The 17,404-nt window shown below is 31.0% G+C and overlaps 1 protein-coding gene across 1 annotated transcript; it reads left to right on the top strand.

Annotated features, from left to right (window-relative positions):
* The first annotated feature begins 1,071 nt into the window (after positions 1-1,071).
* On the top strand, positions 1,072-9,676 carry LOC139494477 (uncharacterized). The gene is made up of 4 exons (XM_071282637.1): positions 1,072-1,798; positions 3,568-3,651; positions 7,442-7,513; positions 9,231-9,676. The coding sequence occupies exons 1-4, from the start codon at positions 1,075-1,077 to the stop codon at positions 9,674-9,676; spliced, it is 1,326 nt and encodes a 441-aa protein (XP_071138738.1). The 5' UTR covers positions 1,072-1,074.
* The last annotated feature ends 7,728 nt before the right edge of the window (positions 9,677-17,404 follow it).

Below are 17,404 nucleotides of genomic sequence, written 5' to 3' on the forward strand. Positions count from 1 at the left end.
ACTTAGAATTTAGGAAATGGACATTAGAAAAAAGGAACACTTTAAGATCATGATGATGAGTGTATTTTTATCTGCACCAGTAATAAATTCTAAATCAGTAAATTTGTAAAATGTATGGTCAGTTTATATCAAAATTTTGAATAACTATAAGCAAAATAAGTGACTAAATATTTGAATTCTTATAGATAAAAATAACTACATCATAACAACTTTGTAATAATTCTTCTTCTGTAACTATACATATGTCTTCCATATGTCTTATTTTTTCTTCATAATCAATGTAGAGCGGTCTAGTATATAGCCAAATATGTTGATGTATTCCGATCAGATAAATTAAGGCAACAGATAACCTGTTTTATATTCTTTGATAATTTCTTATCGTTTGTGTCTAGTCTTCCTTATATATCATTTGACAAACATCATTGATGATCATGTTTTTTACAAACTGCAATAAAAATCTTGACCACAAGAAATCTCAATGTATATCTATTTTTACATCGAAGGCTTTCAAATTCATGTGTTTATCTATTCTAATCGTACATAAAATCAATACATACACAGGTTCATGCCAATTATAGTAATTTTGAAAGACCTTTTTTGGGATTATAGATAACAAAGAAACTAAGTTATTTTTTTTTTATTTTAGGAGAATATCTATACTTTTTTTCGAAAATTGGTTTACAAATGGTGAATTGACGTGTACGATCGAAATATCTAGAGGAATTAAGGAATTTATAAACTTAGTTTACTGATCCTCTTTTCTAAATTTATTTCTGTCATTTCTTGTTATGCAAACATTGTAGACTTTCTTGTACAGTTATTGATATTTTCCTTTCGATTCTAATATTTATATTTGCCATTTTTGTAAGATATTTTCAGAAGGTATTATGATAAATTGATAACAAATAATTTGCAGTTTAATGTCTTCATATTGTAAAAATTTAAGATAAATATTATTAAAATGTAAAAGAGTATTACATATCGTAGTCGCTATACAACACTGCCATTTGTTAGATAAATAACAAGATAAAAAGATAAAAACCTTGATTATATATAAGGTGAATGCACATCGACATGGCTGTCTTTGGTCATCTTTTACTCTATGTATTTTTAATTCCATTTTTGAGTGCTTTTCTATTGGATGACAAAACTCCGTCACCAAATAATGGGTTATCAGACAAACATTACATAGCTGTTATGGAACTGCTGGCTGAGGAAACTAAAGCCAGGCAACAACTAGAAGTAGCTGTGACAGAGTTAAACAGAGACCTTGTAACCAAAACATCTAATATAGCATCTTTCCAGAATCAAGAAAATATAATAAAGGATTTAAGAGGCAAATTGCAACATATGGAAAATAAAACTGACATGCTGGAACAAAATCAGCAACATCTGAAATCTGAAAACGTCGCTATTAGCAAAGGTTATTCCGCCATACAACAGCGATATTTGATACTAGAAAGGAATTATTCTACGATACAGTCACAACATGTTCAACTGCTCCAAAAACTATCAGTGCGCGAAAACAAGTCTGCCGAAATAGTAAAAGAACTAAATGCTTTAAAACAATTAAAAGCTATAGGTCACCTTCAAGATATACATGCTTTAAAATCAGATACAGAAACTTTAAAGAGTCAGGTTCATTCGTTGACTGCAAATCAAGCCGCACGCGGACAAGACTTTCTTGCACTTTACAATCAAACCTTAGCGTTTCGGTCGGATCTTGCTCTTGATATTGTTAGAATGTCCAAACAGAACAATGATTCGTCTATAGATGTCATGCGAAATCTCCAAAAAGGTAAGTAAACTTTGTTATCGAGTTCACGACGACGTGTTCTCAGGCCCAATGTTTAAAATCTACTTAATCTCGAAATTGTATTTTAGTCTTATAATTGTGGGTAATTGGTATTATTTATTCTATGATCACTGTTTCCTAATATAAACTCCTTGTTACATATAGAATTTCAGGGTTTACATCATTATATTATGTATACGGCGATATTTTGTTCAGTGATATGGTTTACGTTCTGAAATTGTTTATTATCTCATGCCTTATTTTATTGATTTTGTATTAACATTATGTCATAGATCAAATGAATTCGTTTAGTGTATATTCACTTGTTTATTTTTATATCTTTTTTAATTATGTTAAGTCATTTCAATTCATATTTAATAGTGGGTCTTACTTTGTTGTGATGTTACACCACTGTTTCACAGGTAAGGGTGACGGTTTTTACCTATTAACACGTTTTAATCCCCTTCAGTTGTTTTTACCTGTTCTTAGTCAGAAACCCGATGTTCAGTGGTTGTCGTTTTTTATATGGTTTAGAAATGTTATCCGTTTCTCATTTTTCTATATAATTAGAACATTAACGTTGTTTTGGTCGTTACGATAGCTTGCTGTTCGGTGTGATATAAGGCTCCATGTACTTTGACTCGTACTAGTTTACTTTAACAAATAATGACTTAGAAATTTCGATGTCATTCCAGCTGTTATATAATTGTTTACTCCAATTATAAATGTTCTAACTTCTCGTGCATTTTTTTAATAGTTAAATAGTTTTGTATAGATTCAGATTTTAAATTACTCGTATTATCTCAATGTTGATGAAGCATATCAAAGTTTTAGGTAGGAAACTTCCAACAGACAATTCATTTGGGGTTATTTTTTTTCTAATTTTGGCTTCATTCCAGCTGTTTCATAACATTTTACCCTATAAAAGATATTCTCCTGCATTTTTTAAATTTTTGTAAAATCATTAATTTATATATCAAAAATTTAGGAAGAAGACTTCGACAGTAAAACTTATTGGTCATTAATGTTTTCCTACTTTGGTGTAATTTCAGTTGATTCAAAACTTTTTACTACTATGATATATATCCAAAGCTGTTGTGTATGTTTTCATAAATTCTTATGTTTACATATCAAAATTTCAATCGGGAACTTATTTGTGATTATTATTATTATTATTATATATTTGATGTTATTCATGTTTTCGAGTATGTTTAGAAATATTATTAAGTTTATATAAAATCGTAATTTATATTGTATATAAAAGCAATATTAGTATACCGATGTTCGATATGTCATTAATCAAAATTAAAGAAAACTGTAGAAACTGCATGGTAGATGATTGATAAGAGGGAATGGTCACATGGCAGTCATGTCCTTTATAATGAAGACGTTAATCCGATGATTTGTAGAGAAAGTAAAATTACAAAGAATACTGAACTCCGAGGTAAATCCAGTAAAAACAGACAATCAAATGTCAAAATAAAAAGTTCAAACACATCAAACTAATGGATAACAATTCTCATATTCCTGACTTGGTACAGGCATTTTCTTTTGTAGAAAATGGTGGATTTAACCTGATATTCTGTTGCAAACATCGCTAAAACTATTTCCTTAATTTATTTTTTCTTATAACCCATTCATATCGAATATGTTGATAATAAAAACCTGAAAACCTGGGTACATTTTATTTCTTATACCATTTTAACATTTACTGAATTATATACATTATAAGTATACTATACATAATATTATTTGGTTGGTAATTTTTTCAGCAAATCAAACAACATATCAATTAAAAAAACGAATGGATCGTGAAATAAGCCGCTTAGAACAAGAAATGTCTGATGAGAATATGGGTTTGTATCATAATAATCTGTACCTATTATATATTCAGTATCCCAGTTATCTAAATCCTTAAGATAAAGAGAAACTAATTCAAAGGTATTGTAAACATTTACAAAAAGATAATTTTACACATTACTATATTGGTACATATATCAAACTTCATTAAAAATTATAACTCATCATTCATTTACAAAAACTAGTGTATGTACCATACAGTACGGGTAGAGACTTATTTTTATGGATGTCTTAATCCGTCTAGTCGGATATGAATAATCTGACATTTATATGGTAGGTAGTATGGTCATTAATCACTAGATCCAGGTGTGAATGGTAATATATTTGTCCTTTCGTCTTAATCCGTGCTACTAGAATTACGGTTCACTGATTTCAGAAGCAGGTTACCTGTAGTTTTAACCTCTCAGTCACTTTATTGATTATATTAGTTCTACACCGTATTTGACATAAAATATTTTTACAGGTGAAGTACTGGAGAATATTTTGTTTTAAGAAAAATAGCCTACTTTTTTTAATTATGGTTTTTATATTTCAACTGCTATTTATTTTCTTTGTTCCTCAAAATTATGTTATTTTTATGTTTCTTGTTTGTTTTTTTTTGTAACTTTTTCTTATTTGTTTGCATAAAATTTTTAAACATATTTTCATTCTATATCTGGAAAGTTATTTTTGTTTTACTGATTTATTTTCCACGTAAATCCATTGATTAGTCGAATGCTGTTCAACTGCTGCTGCATACGTTTTAGTTTGACGCGGTCACATGCAAAATATTTCTATATTAATCACACTACATTTGTATTTAATATTCAGTCTGTGTTGGGTTAGTTCCGAGATAAAAATAATTACAGTGAGCAGTTCTTGCATACTAGTAGCTTGATGATTCTTTATAGTTCTGAATTTACTTTTTACTGTAAACAAATATTGTCCGAAAGTTGGAGATGTATAACTAAAATAGAACGCAAATAATAACACTAGAAGAAGATGTTAATTCTTCCCGGGCATAAGTTTATTTTAATATTGCCGTGTTTGGTCATAAGCTAAATTAATAGAGCTGCCGGGGGGGGCGGGGTAGGAGGGGTCCGGATCTCGAAATCCCGGGTTTAAAAACACGAAGTACCAAGGTCCCCAATTTAAATAAATACAAATCCCGCCATCCCGAAATTCCGATCCCGAAAGGGTCAATCCCGAAATCCCGAACTTAATTGCATAATATTAATTTACGCACTATCCCTGTAACTTGAAAACTTGTATGTTATATTTTTGACAGCAAGCAATCTAAAAAAATATTTGCCGTGAAAAGATAATTCCATGATACACACATAAGTGATCAATAGCGTGTGCACGTTGTTGAACTTTAACTTGACTACACTCACAATATTGAATGCTAATAAACGATATTAAAGATCGATTTTGTCCACTGCACGAGATTTTCATATGGCGGGAAATATCGTAACAGTAAACAAAGGTGACCTTACTGAACGACCGTGGGAAAATCCATTCATGATTTAATTTGATGTGGAATGATTGACAGTATTGTGCTTTAGTTTTGAGGCTCTTGATCGAGATCCATTTACAATTGATTTACCAAAATAGAAATTTAATCGATTTACATGCATACATGTATAATCAAAACAAGATTTAGTCTTCTTTAACTATTTTATGTATTATATTTATCAGTCATTTCCCGGATTCCCATTTAAATACTTTATTTGGGGACCTCCTCATTCGGAAATAATACAACATCGATTTAAAAAATCTTACTCTCTGCAAGAGCTTCAGAATGACTAGAAGTACGACGAAAAAGTAAAGACAGCTGATCATGACCAGTGTAAAACTTTGATTTTCGTGTATCGATTGACACAATTCGTAAAATATATTTATAATAAAAACTCTAGCGATTTTCATAAAAATTTCAAACATGAAAATAGAAAGGCAATATATTTGTTATATTTTATACAACGAGTGTCACCAATTTGAAAAAAAAAAATTTAAAATAGGAATCGAAATATGATCACGGCGTTATAAATATTGTATTAAAAAAAATGTTTCAAAGAGATTAACGGGAAATATGTCAAAATAGAAAGCACGAGTGATCTGTCTGACCAAAATGTTTTACTTGCGAAAAATGATTGACAGGTGTGAATAGACGCAGAGGCTCCGACGGGGAAAGCTGTATCAAAGGGAAAATAACAGTTTAATCACAATGCCTATACATATTTTATAAATACGATATGTTGGCCTCATACTTAAAATTGTGTTTCTAATAATAACATATAAGGTACAGGACGTTAAAAGGGGGAAATACTATAACCATCAACGAAAACTCGTATAATTTACGGGATTGATGTCTCTACAATTTGATTTAAACTTCGATTAAAAACAGTCCTGGTTGTTATGATTTTGAATTAGATGAAATATTTACGGTTTACAAATACAAATACAAAATAGTTTATTGGCACAAAACTATTACAATAATTGGCAACACAATTAAAAATTAAAAAATGTTAAAAATCATCTTTATTTCATTTTCAAGTTATAAAAAAAATCCCATATTCATGATCATGATATTTAATTTTAATTTAAATTTTAATTCTTTCTCTTTGAATATAAAACAACATTTTACATTTATCTATCCTCCATAAATACTAATATATCTGTTCAGGAAAAATTTAATTCTAATCAAGCTGGTACCGATTGATTTACGACCTTCCACATGGATATTGCACAGGTTAATATCACAGCAGGTGTTTGTTACACTGGGACAACTGTCCGACCAGTCTGACATCTAGACGGATTAAGACATCCATAAAAATAAGTCTCTACCCGTACTGTGCATGTATTTATGAATTAATGACTATTATCAGTCTATAAGCTGTTTGTTGGTTTTTTTTTCTGTTTTCTTTGGGGGGGGGGGGGGGGGGTATCTGCATTTAGTTTCAAAACGTATTTCAATCTAAAGGTTCAAATGATTTTTCATATGTTTAATAAAACCATTTCAATCCACTACGCCAATAGTTATTCACAGTCGCTTTCTATATATGTAAACCTTGGCTTTTGTTGTACATTTTCCAGTGTTTCTATTGTTCCGTTATTTTTTACTTATAGTTTAGTTTCAACATATTTAAATATAGTGGATTGGGAAAATGTTTAAACCATATAAAGAATAGACAAATCGTCATTACGAAATAACAAAACCACATCATGTTATGAAACAACTACATTACGTTAAGTCACATACACATCAAGTAATGTTAAAACCACATTGACTAATGACACAACCATATTAAATAATGGTGAAACCACATTACATCGAGTAATTACAAAACCATATTGAGTAATGACAAAACTATATCAAGTCAAAACGAAACCATATCGTGTAATATCGAAATATCATTAAGTAATGACTATTCCATATTGAGTTATATTAAAACATCATCACGTAATGTCAAAACCATATTAAGTAAAGACAAAATATCATTAAGTAATAATAAAACAACATAAAGTAATATCAGAGTTCCACATAAGACAGCTGTGGCGTTCCATATGTTGTTGTCTTGTTTTGAAAGCTATGCAAGCTGTATATGCATCGTAGTTAGTCTTCACTGATGAAACAACTTGATTTATTATGATTTACAGAAACCAAATCATAGTTTGATTTTAAATGCTCACAGCAATTGTTGTAAATTTGTCATTATATTGATCATTTTTTCTAGTAGTGTGGATCAAAGTTACACTGTAGAAATTCGACATTTGTTAACTTAATCACTGAGTTATTTATCATTGTAGCTCGTGGTACTGCATATGTGCGATGGTCCCGGACACAGTGCCCTAATAACAGAACAGAGTTAGTGTACTCAGGTAGTTAATAGTTATCAAAGGTACCAGGCTGATAATTTGCTACGCCTAACGCGAGTTTAGTCTACATAAGACTCATCAGTAACGCTCAAATTAAAATAGTTAGAAAGCCAAAACAAGTACAAGGTTAAAGAACATGATTGTCCCAAAATTCAAAATAAAGTTGTGCCAAATACGACTTAGGTTATCTACGCCTGGAATAAGAAAATCATAGTAATTAGAATAATTAAATTTTTTGCAAACAGTGAATTTATAAAAATGACCATATAAATGATATTCATGTCAACACCGAAATACCGACGTCTGTACTGGTAATTTAATGGTGATGTCAACGACGAAAATCGACCAAGCGAGTCGGATTGATCTTATTCAGGAATGTAAAGTGCTAAAATGAGTATCGTAGATATTATCATACGATCCACTTTGGTGAAGTAATTTTGAACAGAATATTTTTCAAATTTTAAATAAAGTTGGTCTGTAATCATACTTAATTGTAACTCCTATTTGTTTTTGTCCAATTGAAATAAAATAACAGATACACATTATTTTGATATGTCTATAGACCTGATAGATACAAAACGCCAGGGTTTACAGATTAAAAACTTTTACTTCAACCTAAACAAATAGGTCGCTACATAATTTTGACTGTTTTGTATGCAATTGTGTATTTTCGAATCCCAAAATTTTGATCCCGAATTATCTGATGAAGACTAAAATTTCAAAACATCGTTCACAACCAAAATAGATTGATAAATAGTAACTGCTGATTACCTTACGCTGAAACATGACACATTTTAAATTGCAAATGATATCAACGTTCGTTTTACCCAACAACAATTTAATTGTTGGTTTGCATACACCAGATCATATTAACACTGTGAATACAGGGGGGGGTGTATACACATATAACATGTATAATATGTTTAAACTATGATAAATTCAAGTTTTGAATATTGACATTCTTAATATATTTCAAGTCTTGGAAAAATTGGAAATGTTGAGCAATCTTTAATAAAGCAACGCTTGATTACCAAAAGTACATTATTTCTCTTGTTACCGTTTATATATTAGTAATTGATATCACAGACACTATTCACATTACACATTATATCAATTTATTAGAATGTATTATTAGTAACATGGTGAGTTAGTGAACTAATATGATATATACGGGTTCAGTAAATTCCATATGGGGTAATAGCGAAAAGGGAACTAACTCCTTACTAACCCCATATGGTAACTAACCATGTATGGTTACTACCCCTTTATTTATTAGGACACCCTGTATCAAATAAACATAGTCTCCATGTGTAGTCCTTTAACCAATCATATCTCTATAAATCTATAGGAGGTAAGATATGTGGTAATAACATATAAAAAGTTTAATAAGTTGGTTTGTCTAACATTATCATTTATATATATTTATTATAATCAATCAATTGCCACTGTTAAAAAACGAAAATAATAAAGGTAAACAATTTGAACATGTTGAATGATTTGTTTTTATGTCATATTTACTGTTGATAGTTATTTTCCTTATTTCTTTTTTTTTCTTTCTTGTATTTAAAAAGTGGAGGTGTACAGCTAAATTATCTGCACATTACATTCAGACAAAAACAGTTTAATCATTCATCGAGTTTATTCTCGTCAATAAAAATGAATACAAATGAAACAGCTTGTTTAGATATTATAATTTTTATAGGATATGTAGGCGGATGACGTTACAGTGAATCAGGGTCAGCAGCAGAACCAGTATGTCTACCAAAAGATCCGGACTTTGTCAAAACTAGTGGTAGTGGCTACGGTCATATGTATGGAGCAGAATTTCAGAGTAATATCTTTGCTGCCAATAGCGTAAATCAGGACGTACCCTGTGCTGTCTGTAGAGTGAAGCAGGCATCCAGTGTTATAATGATACCAGGGAAGAACAGGTGCTATACAGGATGGAATATGGAGTACAATGGATATCTGGCTTCAAATCAATATGGCCAAGATGCCGCTGGATCCTATGTTTGTATTGATATACAACCCGAATATGTCACTGGTGGTTCATCATGGAATAGCAATAGCAAACTATTTTATGACGTTGTGGCTAAATGTGGATCACTTAAATGTCCTCCGTACAAACAGGATCATCCCCTTACATGTGTTGTTTGTTCAAAATGAATTATAAATTCAATAATAATTTATTTTTGGATATCATAATTGATTGTAATAACTGTTATTGAATATCTTATGAATATCTTTTTTAAGAAACAAAAAGTGCATTAGAATTAGTAGACATGCTTTATTTTGTTTTAATAATTTCTTTACTTGTGCAGCATACAAATCTTTTACAAATTGAATGATTTCCTTTTAAGAATTCGGAATTAAATAAAGGCAACAGTAGTATACCGCTGTTCGAAACTCATAAATCGATAGAAAAAAACAAATCTTGGTAACAAACTAAAAATAAGGGAAACGCATCAAATAACAACGACACAACATTAAAATGTAACACACATAGAAATGAAGTGTACGACAAAATCCAATGAGAATAACAAATATAACTTCAAAACTAAATACATGAATTTGGGATAGAAAAGTACCGAGACAAGTCTTATAGTAATGTGAATTCACACTCAAATATAAGAGGAAACAAACGACACAACAGAAACACAACTTTAAAATGTAACACACACAGAAACGAACTATAATATAACAAAGTTCATATTCCTGACTTGGTACAGGAACTTTTTTAAAAGACAAAAATGGTGGGTTGAACCTGGTTTTGTGGCATGCAAAACATCCCGCTTTAATTACAATATTAAATATAACATTAAGATGACAACATAACATAACAGGACTACAATACAAACAAATAGAACATATTGGACAAAGGAACACACGAATAGTAGCTAACAAAAGGCACCAGGTTTAAGATTTAATTAGCTATAATTTATTCTGATATAACGTCTCATGTGTCATGTGTGTACTAAACTGATATCAGTAAGAGTTCATTTTGGATAGATTAAGTCAAATTAGACCCATACTTTGAATCATCAATTGCGTATCGGAAGTTTTGTTTGAATCAGATTGTTTATTTCTGTACAAACGAAATTTTGTGTCTTTTCTTCAAACAAGATATGTGCAATATGTCTTTAACTTTAAAACGCAAAATACTATTTTATTTGGAAGAATAGACATAATAAAGGTCAAACAGTTGTGTCCTTTTGCATAAGGAAATGAGCTATTTGTGAGCTTTAAAGAGCAAACTTCTTCCTCAACTTTAATGAATCACAGTTAATTGCAAATAATCTACTAGGAACACTCCAAATGCCAATAACTATCAACAACACTTACCATTTAAAAAGATGATATTGTTTCGTTAAATAATCAGGAGCCTTCTAAAAAGACTGCCGACATATGCCCAAACTAACTTACTTTCAATGGATCAAATGTGTTAAAAGCAATAACTGTCTAGCCCTGGATTTAGATAGTTCAGTTTCACCAGAGAAACTTTATAGAAATTATTACGTGAAAAGAGTCGACGTTTCTTTCCCTATACTTGTAGTTAATTTTCTCTTTCGTTCATTTTATCTGTGTCTGTAATGACTTCTTCGGTAGATACAAATATTTGGTATTAGAATTGACTGTACCTGTAGAAAACTTATTTTAAACGGAAAGCACACCCTTATGTTGTTTCCAGAGACTGATAATTTTCATACGATTCATGTAAAATAATAAATCCTTGTAATATGAAAACAACTGGTTACGAATTTCATGTGACCGAAACACTGTTTTTGATTAAGTGTCATCTGGGCCGCTGAGAGTCAAATATTTGAAATTCAAGAAAGTAAGAACTGTTGAAACGATTTATGACCATAACAAACATAGAAATGACAAAATGTATTCAAATGATTGACATCTAGGGTGGTTATTCCGTAGTGAAACATTTTCAGTGAAACATATACAAACCAAACGATGATCCAGTGTTTATTTTAGCAAAAACTGTGAAATCATTTAAAAGAAAGATACGCTATTTCAAGGGACGATGTATTTGATCTTCCAATTGTTTCTTTACGATTTATTGTCAAGCGTACAATAATTTCGAAAAAAAGCGAAAGATACAAAGCGATATCCCATCTCATAAGTCGAACACAACCTGATAATGCCATGACATAAGACGAAAAAACGACGAAAACACAAACATCAGCACACGAAACTACAGACTTACCTACACGAATCTCACTTAAACTAAGCGTAGTCTCAATCTTGTGGCATCCATCGTTTAAGTAAAAACTAAGTTAATAAGTATTTTTCGGTAAGTCGCATTTATATGCAGATGTTTGTTGACAAAAGCGTCTTCAAAACGTAATAAATATGATGTAAATCTAGAAATCATGCATCTTTAAGTTTTGGAGAAACAAATTGTTTGAGTCCTAGCGATGTATTTAAAGTATGATTTAAAGTACGTTTTTTTTAAAGTAAAATTTTAGTTTTATGACTTTATAACAACGGTATACTATTTATTCCTCTATACAATAAAATAGTCTTTTTTAAAAACAATACTAGCAGGACCAATACTTTTTTATAAGTCTTTTGAAATAAGGAATACTGTAATATTAAGACAGCGAAATTTGTTCAAACTCAAAAATATTTAAGACATGTTTCAAATCAAGCTTTTAGGTTCAAACGATGTTCGTATTTGTTGAAAGATGTAAACGGTAGATGTAGTCTGTGGTACTGTGTAGTATTTTTTGTGAATTGATTTGTTTCTTTTGATGTTAGTTCCAAGAAAGGTAATTTTAATTTTTCAGTAAATGATTGTTGTATTGTACTTTTTAAATGAGGCATTATTCATCATGTTCATTATTCTCAATATATATTAGTATAATATGGAGATTCTCTCTATATACAAATTAAATGCTTGAAAGAAGACAGATATGTTTACGTCATACTTAAGTACAAACCAACTGTCGGTTCAGTGTATGTACCTCGATAGCAAACGTAGAATTACTGTAATAAAATGAACTGCATATGTGATTTACATTCCTGGTTAACGTTGTGTTTCGAAGCATGATTTGATATCTTTATTTTCTATTGCATATGTAGTTTTGAAAGTGTGCATGCCATTCTTATCTAGTACGTTAGCATTAAACGTATATCATGGAGAGAAAAAAACATGAAGTCTGCATGTAACAATCTTTACTTATTATCTTTTAGCCTTTTGGATGAAATATTTAATACCTAACAAGGTTAACAGATTTAAACTTGTCAGTTAAATGCATTCTACGGTCCAATAAATAACTAAAAGTTTACATTTTAACAATTTTGTAAAACTGCTATATTTTGGGGCCAAAAAGGGGTCTTACTGAACCTACTCCTATGCAATAAGTTCGACGGTGGTTGACACACATGTAAAATGTGATATAGTTAACCTTCATGAGAACCTGACATCAACGCTGAATCACCTTTGTGTTGTTCAGTGTACTGCATTATAGAGTATTTTGGCGAAGGTTATTTGTCTTTTCGTCGTTGTCGTTTCTTTTCATGATAGTCATTGATATCTTCCGCGTCATTTTTTTAATTAGTTAGATGCTTCATCAATGTACCAATGTATTTTTAGCGAGAATCTGAATAGTGTCATCAGCTCTACGTCGAAGAATTTATAAATAATCAAGAGACTTAGATTCAGACCCTCTATCTGATATATATGGCTTTTGCTATTTTTGTTTTGTCCCTGTGTGTGATACAGGTATTTAAATATTAAGATACAGCTTTTCAAATGTGAAGATACTTTTACTTAATTGTATTTGAAATATTTTGGCTTGAGTATTTTTTATCAAATTCAATTGTTTTTATCATTTTCAAGTCTTTTGTCTGGAACGTCTCGTAATTGATGAAACTATCAATTAATATCCAATGTTACGGTTCAAATATGGATTAAATGTAAAATTGAGAATGGAAGTGAACTGTCATTGATATGGTCATATCTATCTATTACCAGTTTACAAAACTTTTGAATATTAGGAATAGATAACCTTATAGCTGTATTTGGCAAAGCTTTTGTGAATTTGGTCCTAAATGTTCGGATGAGTCTGAGCACCTGCGATTACCTCTCGTTTTTGCTGTGGTTCGTGTGTTGCTTATTCTTAATTTTCTCTATTGTGTCATGTTAACTATTGTTTGTCTGTTTGTCTTCTTTAATTATAATCTAGGCGTTGTCATTTTTTTTCGATTTATGAGTTAGACTGTCTCTCTGGGATCTTTCGTCCCACTTTTATCTGATTTTAGAGTAAGACGATTAATTAGTATCAGTAAACGTATAAAACAGCGTCTCAATACGTTATATGTCCATATAACATGTAAGATATTTAGTTTGTATTGTGACACGTAAATTACATATGTCTAAACGTTTTGTCCGATGCATACTATTTGGTATTCGTTTTATTAGTATTAGTAAACTGATTACATCTATTATCAACAGCGTCTTAATCTGATAGAGTTTCTCCATGAGAGAGGGGCGAAAGATACCAGCTGAACATTCAAACTCAAAAATCGAAAATAAACTGACAAGAAAAACTAAAGACTGATCAACAACACGAACCCTGCAAAACACTGCGGTGATCCAGGTGCTCTGGAAAGGTAAACAGATCCTGTTCCATATGTGGCACCCGTTGTGTTGCTCATGTTTTTACAAATCCGGTCTAATTCGGTAGAATACATTCATGAATAGGGAAGGGAATGTAGTTACAAAGTGAAAAACATATCCGATATCATCTGTGAAACGGTTATTCAATTATGGTTAAATAACGACCGTGATATATGATAACTTTAGTTTGTATTGTAGCACATGGTACCACATATGTACGATGGTCACGTAAGCAGAGTCCTGGTAACCAAACGGAGTTAGTTTATTCAGGTAGATATTTTGTTATGCATTTTCTTTAGTTCAAATTGCATCAACTATTAATGAATGACCATTATAGCTCATGAAAAATACATTATCACTTCTTAGTAATCATGGTAAATGTATCGAATCAATCAATGATTGGACTATATTTGTTTATATCTTGGCAGATATTTTTTACATTATGTTGAAAGGGTTTTATGCAAATAATATATACCGGATTAAATGCGATTACAATTGAAATTTATTTTCGCATTTTGTATAGCAACATTGATAACGTTTCATATAATGTTACAAGAGCGCAATTATTCGTAATGCATTTTCCATAGGGTACCACTAGTGTTCCGTATTTTTTTTCTCGAAAACTACAAAAACTAGGGGAAAACGGGTGGCAGTTCCTGTACCTAGAAATGCCAGTGTTGCATTAAAACAACAAAAAAATATAGGGTCATGCGGCTAAAACTGACTTAAAATGCAGCTGAAAAAGATCGTCTTCTTGTTTCGCTTAATGAAAAAGGCATATGTTTAATGGCTCCGACGTGTAGAAATTGAAGATATCTTCTTTACTTCGTAAAATGTGATTTTCGGCAATTTTTAAACCTAATTGGATAAGCTTTCGATTAAATGTAATTCCAATCCTGTATCAACCAATCAGAAGCCGTATAGGATTCTATTCTGAGTACCATCTTTGGGTAAAAAACTTGCCGGTAAAATGTAAACAAATAATTGCGCTCTTTAACCCTTAACCATAAAACTTTAACAATATATATATATATGTAGTAAAATTGATCAGAAGTTGTCTACCATAAACTGAGGACAAAAAAAAATTATGTAATTTCTCCAGGTCTCAGTGGCACCTAAAATAACTTTATGTTTTGTCAATAATATGGTTTATAATCAGGTTATATGTGTATTCATGTTTTTTTAGTTTAATTGTAGTTTAGTTATTCTAATCATTTTCCGTGCTTTATTTTATTATTCATTTGATTATATAGTGCAAATTTTAGGCACCATAATTGGTTTCATGAAATTATCTTATTTTATCTTATCTTATGAAATGATGATCAGCTAGTCTATTTCAGTTGTTGTTTAGTATACTCGGTTATAGATAGAGTGATGTGGTGGTTAAACTAAAAGTTCATTTCTTTATAAATAAACTCATCATAGATACCAGGACTAAATTTAGTATATACGCCAGACGCGCGTTTCGTCTACAAAAGACTCATCAGTGACGCTCGAATCCAAAAAAGTTAAAAAGGCCAAATAAAGTACGAAGTTGAAGAGCATGAAAAGACATACCTACTGTCCTTTTCCTTTGTTGACCTTAATTCATCAATGTTTATCATAACATTGGTATTCGTTTACACACAACACAATTATTAAACCGTATGATCTGTATTTATTCTTTAAAGTTCAGTTTATAAAAGGATGATGATTTGCCTGCTTAATATTAGTCGCAGAGGCAACTGTTTTCCGAAGGTGGTAAATCGTGAAATAGGTTGTACGACCATGTTTACGATGTGCGACCATTTCACAAATATTTACGATTTACGCTTTACGAGAAATATTGGTCTAACATATTTCTAGTAATAATGTTGAACACTATATGTGGCCCTCTAAGTGTATTCATGTGGTTTCGTCTAGCTAATTACTTTCTTACTGACGTTTAACCCAAACGGTATAGACTTTGTTCGCTCCCAAAACACGTTGTCCCTAGGCCCTAGGTTCGTTCGTATTATTATTATGTCAATATTAGCCGGTCTGAAGCCGATTCACAAAATGTTGGAAACTAGACAACGTTATAGTGTGTCATGTAAATATTCTATGCGTTTACCACAAATGTAGCTCAATAATGGGGTCTAGGTAACTTGCCCCTTGTAGATCTGCATCTGCTTCGAAACATCTCTTCTGTAGTATTTCAATCAACTTTCGTCATCCAGTATGACGCAGACCTGAGCTTTTTGTGTCGAGGTCCTTTGGTTGTTCTTCTATTGATTTACCTACCCATGAACTATGTGTCAATATTAGTAAGAGAATGATATGATTTCAATGTAATCACATTTGTAAAGTTTGAATATGTTATGTAACTTCTATGTCTTCTTAGTAAAACCAGTATCATAACATAAATATGCCTGTTACTTATCGAGACCATAGACAGACCTTTACTACATGGTTACATGATAATGAAGGAACGGAAAGCGATAAAAGAAAATGGGAAAGGGGTTAAATGGTGTATGCTGGAATTTTTGTTTTTACCGAATTTTAATGGGAGTAAGGGGAGGGAAATGGAAATAAATTACCCACTGAAAATGTCCTTTTCAGCTGACGGTCTAATGTTTCCTCTGATTAAAATCTACGAAAATACCAGATAATTTTCAGACGTTCACATAAAAGAGCTTTGGGACCAAGATTGGTAATCGGACGTCGGTGCTGATAGATTCCGATACGTTTGTGAAACACTCGTTAAGATGGTCGGTAAATTATTCTACGACCAGTCGTAAATCCTAAGATTTGCGATCTTTTTGTGAAATGATAAACAGAACTGTGCAATGGTAATGAGTTATCCAATATAACAGAGTAAGTTCAGAAGTTTTTACGAATGATTATTTTTAACAGTGGTTTGGTGTTTGCAACAATGATATCTCGCACTCATAATTTCAGAACCGATTATGATTTCCTAAATTTATTTGTATTGCATTTATTGGTTCTCGTTTATTATATTAACCAGGGACCAGAAATCCGAAATAATGAATACACGCTTATTAGTTGAAATGTGTTGAAAATATACCTTTTTCTTGGTTTTTTAAATGTCAATCGATTCCAAAACATTAATATAGAATATGGCAGCTGCTGGCGTAACATAATCTCATATTCATACTATTTTGTAACGAATACAAATGGTGTTTGTATTTCAATTATAAGTTATTTACAAACATAAATAAAATTTAGGATTACTATCAAAAAGATAACACTCTGTGTGAAATCTCGTGATGTTTACCATG

This window comes from Mytilus edulis, chromosome 11, assembly GCF_963676685.1.
Source record: "Mytilus edulis chromosome 11, xbMytEdul2.2, whole genome shotgun sequence".
In the NCBI taxonomy this organism is placed as follows: domain Eukaryota; kingdom Metazoa; phylum Mollusca; class Bivalvia; order Mytilida; family Mytilidae; genus Mytilus; species Mytilus edulis.

Coding starts and splice junctions, on each gene's coding strand:
- LOC139494477 (XM_071282637.1), top strand. CDS start 1,075: ATGGCTGTCTTTGGTCATCTTTTACTCTATGTATTTTTAATTCCATTT. Junction 3,652..7,441: donor AATGTCTGATGAGAATATGG/GTTTGTATCATA, acceptor TTATCATTGTAG/CTCGTGGTACTGCATATGTG. Junction 7,514..9,230: donor AACAGAGTTAGTGTACTCAG/GTAGTTAATAGT, acceptor TAGGCGGATGAC/GTTACAGTGAATCAGGGTCA.